Genomic DNA, 9,216 nt, shown 5'->3' with positions numbered 1-9,216 from the left:
ATCTGGCCTTCAAACCATCAGTCACCTAATAATCCCCAGTTTACAATTGGCTCATTCATCCCGCTCTCCCCTGTAACTATTCCCCAGGTCGTTGCTGTAAATGAGAACGTGTTCTCAGTCAACTTACCTGGTAAAATAAGGGGTAAATAAAAAAAGCTTAATGGACAATTTAAAACAAGCAAGTAAATCAAGGATAATGATTGAATTTCCACAAAATACAAAGCAATACTTAAACAGATCCTAATGTTTTCAAACTACAGTGGAAATAGTATTTAAAAAAGCACCAGTTTAATCTGAAGTCAGGGCTGGTATGCACAAATAGATTGTAGTATTGTACCAACTCTCACAGAAGCTTTGCTGGTCTAGCTTATATACCCTGTTGACAAGTCTACATCAAAGTTGAATTAGCTGAATTTGCTTCTCTGAATGCCATCCCACCCAAGAGAACACACTGCAAGCAAACTTTTCAACAAACATTTACGCAGTAAAACAATTTAAGTTTGAGTTCATTCTTCAATATGCATACCTGCCCAGAACTACTATAGTTCATACATAAATTCTTGGATTCCAAGCATGCCCAAAGAGAAGACGCACTTATCACTTTGCACACAGAGTTTCAGAGGCAACAGTAAGGCAAAATAGAGCACATCATTTCGAAAATAATCTTAAAAATATAAAACAGAACAAGGAAGTTGTTGACATGTCATTAAAATATGATTTGGTGCTAAAAAAATGTTATGGTATGTTCTCACTGAGGAATGGAAGACAAAACCATGATTAACTAAATGTAAGGTAAAGGGTTATTTTTCTGTGAATTAAGGGCAACAAAAAGACAGGAAGGTGTAAGTGTAGGGTGAGCAATTTTCTAAAGATTCCTTTCTATTAGTGCTGTTGAGTGTCTCCCTCCTTCCTTCTGTGTCCCGTCAGGACCCTGGTGACAAAGTTGGGGTTAATTCAATTCTATTCAGGAGAATTTTAATTCAAGTAAGTAACGAAAAATGGATCTGACCCCATCCCTGTTTGGTTACCTTTGTGCACCTCATTTGTCTGAGGCGCGGATGTAGACAAGGGAAGAGAGCAGCAGGAGTTCAGGGGGCTTGTTTAACAGGATCAGATTGTCGCTCCTCAGCCCGTCATAGTGCATCCAGTAGCCGTCTATCTGGAAGGCTGCAGAGTAGTGATGCTCCTCCTTGTTGAAGAGTGTGGCGCCTTCCAGTGAGTACCTATTGAAAAGCAGAGACGGTTGTATTTTTTAGCATGTTAAAAACCAGCCTCGGTTACTAGAAAAAGCTTAATGAAATCAATGAAAATAGCAAAGTACAGGCAAGGAGGTTACTGTTCCAACAAAATAAAAAAAACAGACGGGCGATATTGACATTAAATGAACAACCAGGGAGAAAAATAACAGCATCAGACAATGAGGCTGGGATCGGAGTCCTCCTGCTCTACATGGTTTCCTTACCTGTGTTGGGACAGAGCCAGATGGTAAGGAACGTAGGACAGCTCCTCAGACTTCCATAGCTGCATGTTGAGAATGACAAAAGGAGGTGGGCCATGGCAGAAGACCCTCTGAGAGAACTCCCTCAACCCATTACACCTGCAGAACAGACAGGAAATCAGTCAGCATCATAGAAAAGACCAGGAGAGATTATAGGATATGATGGTTCAAAATTCACATTATGTCTCACCCCAGTTCTTTGCAGAGAATGATTTTGGGACAGAAGAACTCCTCCACCGCTGACTGAATGGGATCTCTATGGGGCAGCTCATGAGGAGGACTGGGAAAGACGAACAAGGTTAAGAAGTTGAACTCTGAACACCATGTAGTTAGGGTTAACTCTAACCATCACCAGTATCAGGCTATATAGATGCATTTACACAAACCTAATTAATCATTTTAATCTCCACCAGAAAGAAAAACACCTATGAAAACAACTGAAATAGTTGGGATTTGGTAATAGGTATAGTCCACTGTCTAAATACAGCCAACCGTGGGTAAACATACCTTTATAAGGCTCTGGCAGAGATTGAACCAGATCTGTTTAGAAACCAACTGCTCTCTTCATTATTTTCTACTATGAGCCAGGATTATGCTCAATTCATTCAAGTAGTAAACAGGATACAGAATTGCAATATAATTGAATTTCGTGAAATTCAAATGCCTCTTCTATTCAACACTGAGTGTATAAAACATTAGGAACACCTTCCTAATATTGAGTTGTACACCCTTTTGCCGCCAGAACAGAATTAATTTGTTGGGGCATGGACTCCACAAAGGTGCTGAAAGCGTTCCACAGGGATGCTGGCCCATATTGACCCCAATGCTTCCCACAGTTGTGTCAAATTGGCTGGATGTCCTTTAGGTGGTGGACCATTCTTTATACACACGGGAAACTGTTGAGTGAAAAACCCTTTGGAATTTTGGCAGATGTCCTTTATTTAATTCCCCAGAGTCAGACGAACTCGTGGATACCATTTTTGTGTCTCTGTGTCCAGTATGAAAGAAGTTAAGAGGTAGTTTTGCGAGCCAATGCTAACTAGCATTAGCACAATGACTGGAAGTCTATGGGTATCTACTAGCCTAAAGGCATCTGCCAAAAATCGCGAAGAATACCTTTAACCTGTCTCCTTCCCTTCATTGAAGTGGATACAACAAGTGACATCAATAAGGGTTCATAGCTTTCACCTGGATTCACCTGGTCAGTCTAATGGAAAGAACAGGTGTTTCTAATGTTTTGTACACTCAGAGTATATGATGTGTAGTCTATACAAATATACATCTTGTATATAAAACATCAAGCATGTCGTTATATACATTCATATAAAATATTGATGAAACAATTGATTACATTTTTTTTTTTAAATCACAGAATATATTACATGGTATGAAAGAACACTCCAAGGTCGCAGCTTCATACAACTCTTCAAACAGAGAACGGATACTGTAAACTGGCCTTTGACCAATTACTTGGATTCCTCACATTGTAATCATTGTTAAGAGGTATTTGTGCAAATCGAACGTTAGGTACTATATTTATTGAATACTATATAAATCCTATAAATTGAAATGGCCAATTTGGGTGCAATCAACAAAATGTTGCAGAAATGCTTATCTTATCTGTTTCTAACTACAAACAATTTCAGAACAATCGGAGATGGTAGGTGTCAAAATCTTTTATGTGCTTTTTGAAGTGGAACAACCCACCTGCCAGATTAAACTCTTATGTTCTATGACTGTGTGGAATTTCTTTGAATTGCACAGAATTAAAAATTCTACTTCCTGCCACTCAAACTCAACAAACTCAATTTTAACTCATGAGTTGAATGGGAGTCAATTCTGAATTGAGCACAACCCTGCTGTGAGCATTATAGACAGCTGGGCCTTATTTTAGTCAAGCAGCGAGTCAAGGGGGAGAAATAAAAGCTTCTTGAAGACAGAGGTGTAGACCAGCTGTTCAGAAGAATTAGCAAAGCCAGCAATAGAAACAGGGAAGGCCCTCCCATTTGGACATAGTCCAGTTCACCCCACTGAACTAATTGAGTTCATACTTTATTTGTAGTAACTAACTATTCATTTATATACTAATGGAGGATCACTGTTCTCTGATCAGAAACTCTGGGAGATACGGAACAAATAAAATCCTCCCACACTGACCAGCTATCAGACTTTGACTTACAGCCTCTGCCTCTCTTACTTGATGTTGATGGTTCTCTGTAAGAACTCCTGGAAGCGAGCAGGACAGCTCCAGTTGGTGCATAGGCTCTCCTGCATAGTGGACAGCATTGTCTCTAAGTTCTTGGTGAAGTTCTCATGTTCGTTACCAAACAGGTCGATCTCCAACGCTGCATGGTGGATCACTGAGCGGTACTGCCTTTTGGACATCCTGTCCCAGATCCACAGCATCTTAACGGTGGTGTAGTCATACGAGTCCATCAGGTAGAGGAAATGCTCTACAAACTGCCTGCCCAGAAAGATGCCCACCTCTCGGGGAAAGCTATGGTTGTCTCTCAGTATTATATAGAGGATCATGAGGAACCCGTCAATTGTGCAGGTGTTCTTTAGGCTTATCTTAACATACAGAGGCGTGCATGAGATGGCCCTCCTCCCCGCCCTGATGGTGTAGACACCCCCCCATGGGAGCACAGGCCTCCAAAAGGAACGGTCCTCTTCTTCATTGTTGTTGATGGATGCACGGATCTCCTCAAACAAAGTCTTTGTCCTAAGGAGACAACATGAAGGTATAAATTATCATTCTCCTAGGCTAAGGGGTGAGTGAAGTTGATTTTAAACAGAGCTAGGCTCAGTTTATATCCTCGATCCTTCCTTATGACTAATAAGGGTTTTCCTGTATGGTCTTGATGAAGGAATGTATTCATCATTTACTAAATGCCTAATTCATTAAAGTACAAATGAGTGTACTGCAAAACATCCCTCAAGCCAGAGCCCAGGGATCACCTTGTAAACGTTAGCAAGCAAACTGTCTGATGCACATTTGCAATGCAATCCCAGGTAAATTACATAAAATCTCATGCTACATGCTTCGTAAACAGGCGTAGACTAACAGTGAAATGCTTACAGTGCAGAGAATAAAAAAGACAAATAGAAAAATAATAACACGAGGAATAAATACAGCCAGTTACATTATACATTAAAAAATATATATTATCAGCTTTTAGTCAGCATTGTTATTGTAGTCAACATAATTTGATAAATTGAATAGAAGATGAACATGGCAGCTAACGTTAGTTAGCTATAATTAATGCTCTTGCACGCAAACTGCAACACACACCATGGTATACGCCAGCTGACGTTAGTTTGCAGACCATTAAACTTGTTAATTAAGTACCTCCATTGTAACTAGCTAGTATTAACGCTAGCTAGCTATGAAAATAGCTAGTTAGATAGTTAGCTACCTAGCTAAGTGCAACCTTCTAAAACCTGTTGATGCGTTTAGTTGTCGATGCAATATTGAATACTGTTGATATCGGTTAATCTACTGTTTGGCAAGATATTTAGTTATTGGTTTGCTAGCCTAGCAAGCTAGCCCCGCCAATGAGATTTAGCTAGCTAGCTAACGCGTTACCTTTCAATTTGCTGATTATTTGCGGTACTTGAAATTAGGGTTCTGAGGTCTTCTGTGTCGGTCAAAATGCAGAACTTGCTCTCCATCGTTCTCTGTATTTCTTCATTTCTTAATTCAGGCCAACAGCCACAAATCCTTATATGACCACTACTAGTATTTTCTGTAACCCTCGAGAAAGCTTCAAAACATCCTGAGCAAAGTCAAGTTACGCCCATTGCACCACATAGCCACGCCCACATTCATTGTTTTGATACGCCCTTCAGCCCTTTTTTCAGAAGTGCAATGCTGCCACCTGCTGTCTAAAAGATCTTTGCTTTTCATGAGATTTTCCACACATCTGCCTCCTCCTCAAGAGGAGGCGCGCAGTGGTGTACATTTTATTGCGTCCTCTCTGGTAGGGGTTTAGTATGATTTTAAGACGCATGTGATTGGCCAACAGTTCCTGCCCTCAACTCAGACTGTTCTCTGGTAGGTTGACCGCATTGACAGCAACACAAATGACTCCACCCACTAGTATCTTTGTCTTTAGTTACTTTTGCCAATATTCTTAGACGTTTTTATGGCCATATCGAAAAATTGCACGAGCATTATTGATGTGGGCTACGCTAGCATCGTAGCTCATTAACAACGTTACCACCATCAGTAATCAGAATCAAAAACCAGTCCGACTGAAGAGACAAGCTGAGAGAGAGACAGAGTTCATGACCAGATGAGCTCCTGTATTTTTCAGCATGTTCTTAAAAAAGATAGATTTAGACTTAGGTAAACTTTTATTTTTTTGTCAGGAACATATACAGGATACTACCCTCTACAACATAACCTTCACTCCAAATCAAATCCTACAACCTGATTTTGGACGTAATAACGAAATCACCTGGAAGGTTTACAACTACCAAAGCTTATTATTCCAACACTGCAGCAAATGCTCTGGGAAAACAACAGAAACCTGAAAACACCATCCAACCTGGAACTGTGAGTGAGTAATGTTTATTCTGAAGCTATATTTTATTTCCAAAAGCCAAGATGAAAAATACATCACATTAACTTTATAAGGACTGCATGCTAAATTAAGGCTGCCAAGCTTGATACAACTTCAATTAGTCCTGACATGTCAAGTGAGAATGTCAAAGCCCTTTAGCCCAACAATGGCAGGAGAGTTGAACAGTCTACTCCAAACAAATGGAGAGGCCTTAGAAGCTGCCTCCTGCTGTTCAGAGGTAATTCAAATACAATAAAGAATGATAAGGCAAGAAAAGATCACAAAATGAAGCTCCTTATGGAAAATCAAGAGACACTTTTTGCTGACTTATAAACATGGGAACATCAGCAACCTTCCACACCAACCATCCCCTGGCATGGCCCAGTGCTATATTAGCACACTACCCCTTTGTTAAGAGAGGGGTTGTTAACGAGGGGTACTAGACAACGAGGACTCCTGAGTCAGCTAATATAAATCTCTATAAGTCTGGAACAGTAATGGTACAGGGCAACCCCAAACAGTTTTAGCTGGACTTTCACCTAATCAAATACTTGGCCCAGCAGGAGAAGCTCTCCCTTGAGAAAGATACCACCACCCGAGCGGGTCAGACCAGACCTCTTCATTATATAACCCCACAGACGAGCAACCCCAAGTGGAAAGTCAACCTCCCAGCACAGAGTACTACTCACTCAATGAAATGAAGGATATATTTACCCAGCTGGATGTAAGGCAGGTGGAGCTGGAACAGCAGGTGATTACATTCCAGTCAGCACAGACCCAGACAACAGTCCAGCACAACAACAACCCCTTAACCAGACCCGGAGAGCTGTAGGTGGAAAGAGATATCTCCATTCTGGAGTGTGGTGAGACAACTTCAAAAATATAAAAAGCAAGAGCAGGAGAAGAACAGAGCACGAGAGGTGAGGATCAGACTGCTAGAGGAAAGGTTGAGGGGGATGGCATGTGATTGAGAACAACCCACTAGAGTTGGCCACCCCTGCAGAGAAGCCAGCAGAACAGCCCACCTCAGCTCCCGACAAAAGTCTCGTCAGCAGAACAGTCCAAACCAGACCCTGACCATAGCGTCAACATCACAGTAGAACAGACAAATGAAGAACCCCAAGCCACCCTGATATCCCTCCTGACAAGCCCCCCACACCCACTGAGGACATACACAAGACACAGAATTATGGACTCAAATGAGAAATATATTCAAGAAAAAAAACACTTTTTCCCAAACACAGTGTGTCTAAACTCTGGTGTCCTAATGCCCAGCCCGCCCTAGACCTTCTGTCTGAGGACTAACTAGGATCACCCACCCACATAATAATACACACAGGCACAAATGACCTGAGAACACAGCAGGAAGGGGTGGCCACAGCACTGAAGGGAGTGATTGAAATAGCTTCTTCTACTTTCCCCAATCCACAAGTGGTTATCTCCACCCTGCTACCATGAAAAGACTTCCACCCTGCTACCATACAGTGGGTAAACACAAGTATTTCCCATGACTGTGCCTCAAAACCAAATGTTTTCCTGGCCCACCACTCCACCCTGGTCTTGAACAGCCTCTATGACCAGGTCCACCTATACAAGGCAGCAGTGCCCACCTTCGCCCAGACTCTAAAGGACATCGCTCTCAAATGTAGCCCCAGCACTTCACACAGGAGCAACAGATCAATAGACCCCCCCCAGGACCTATATCCAGGACACAACACCACCAGCCACAAACACACCCCCATCCCAACCAATCAACCCCCCTCAAGTCAACCATGCCCACACCCCATTTAGGCCCCTTCAGATCAGACCTATGCCTCTCCTGCCCACCCCATATGGAAGTCACAGATACGCCCCTGGCCGTGAGCGGGCAAACAGGCCCAACCCCCACTCTTACACTAGCCCAAGCCAATGGCATGTACCAGATGCTCAGCAGGCCTAACACCCACTCTTACACTAACCCAAGCCAATGGAATGTACCAGATGCTCAGTAGGCTCTGGTCACACTTACTGGCCTGAGGCCAAACCACACGACCAACAACATTGGACACTTTATGGGACACAAAGCCTTCACTATCTCATCCTGGAATATCCAAGACCTGAGGTCATTTGCCTTTGACCTAGAGTATGAACCTGGACTTCATCAAAGAAATCAGAAATACAGGCATTGTCATCCTACAAGAAAGAAAGATGAGACCCACTGGTTGCCCTCTAGGTTACAGAGCGCTGGTAGACCCATCTACCAAACTACCAGTGTGAAACAGGGAAGGGACTCGAGGGGTATGCTAATTTGGTATAGAGCAGACCTAACTCACTCCATTAAATTAATGAAAACAGGAACATTTTACATTTGGCTAGAAATTCAAAAGGAAATTATCTTAACAGAGAAAAATGTCCTCCTGTGTGCTACCTATAACCCCCACTAGAATCCCCATACTTTAATGAAGACAGCTTCTCCATCCTGGAGGGTGACATCAATCATTTCCAGGCCCAGGGACATGTACTAGTCTGTGGCGACCTAAATGCCAGAACCGGACAAGAACCTGACACCCTGAGCAAACAGGGGGACAAACACCTGCCTGGAGGTGACAGCATTCCTTTCCCCATATGCCCCCCTAGACACAACTTTGACAACATAACCAACAAAAACGGGTCACAACTCCTGCAACTCTGTCGCACGCTGGGTATGTACATAGTCAATGGTAGGCTTCAAGGGGACTCGTATGGTAGGTACACCTATAGCTCATCTTTTGGCAGTAGTACTGTAGACTACTTTATCACTGACCTCAACCCAGAGTCTCTCAGAGTATATGTTCACAGTCAGCCCACTGACACCCCTATCAGACCACAGCAAAATCACAGTCTACTTGAACAGAGCAATACTCAAATCATGAGGCATCAAAGCCAAAGGAACTGAGTAATATTATGAAATGCTATAGATCGAAGGAATGTAGTTTGGAAACCTAACAAAAAACAATTAGGCAACAACAAATTCAATCCCTTTTAGACAACTATATAACAAAGTATTGAGAAACTTTTTGTTATTGACCAAATACTTATTTTCCACCATAATTTGCAAATAAATTCATAAAAAATCCTACAATGTGATTTTCTAGATTTTTTTTCTCATTTTGTCTGTCATAGTTGAAGTGTACC

General features: G+C 42.1%; 1 protein-coding gene across 1 annotated transcript; it reads right to left on the bottom strand.

Annotated features, from left to right (window-relative positions):
* Window positions 1-266: 266 nt before the first annotated feature.
* Window positions 267-5,292, bottom strand: LOC112256628 (uncharacterized protein C14orf28 homolog). The gene is made up of 6 exons (XM_024429997.2): window positions 5,085-5,292; window positions 3,696-4,220; window positions 1,689-1,778; window positions 1,463-1,597; window positions 1,029-1,223; window positions 267-931 (listed from the first exon to the last, which is right to left on the bottom strand). Exons 1-5 carry the CDS (start codon window positions 5,168-5,170, stop codon window positions 1,040-1,042), a joined length of 1,020 nt encoding a protein of 339 aa, XP_024285765.1. The 5' UTR covers window positions 5,171-5,292; the 3' UTR covers window positions 267-931; window positions 1,029-1,039.
* Window positions 5,293-9,216: the final 3,924 nt, after the last annotated feature.

Source organism: Oncorhynchus tshawytscha, linkage group LG08, assembly GCF_018296145.1.
Source record: "Oncorhynchus tshawytscha isolate Ot180627B linkage group LG08, Otsh_v2.0, whole genome shotgun sequence".
NCBI lineage: Eukaryota > Metazoa > Chordata > Actinopteri > Salmoniformes > Salmonidae > Oncorhynchus > Oncorhynchus tshawytscha.
This window is presented reverse-complemented; position numbering and strand designations above follow the sequence as displayed.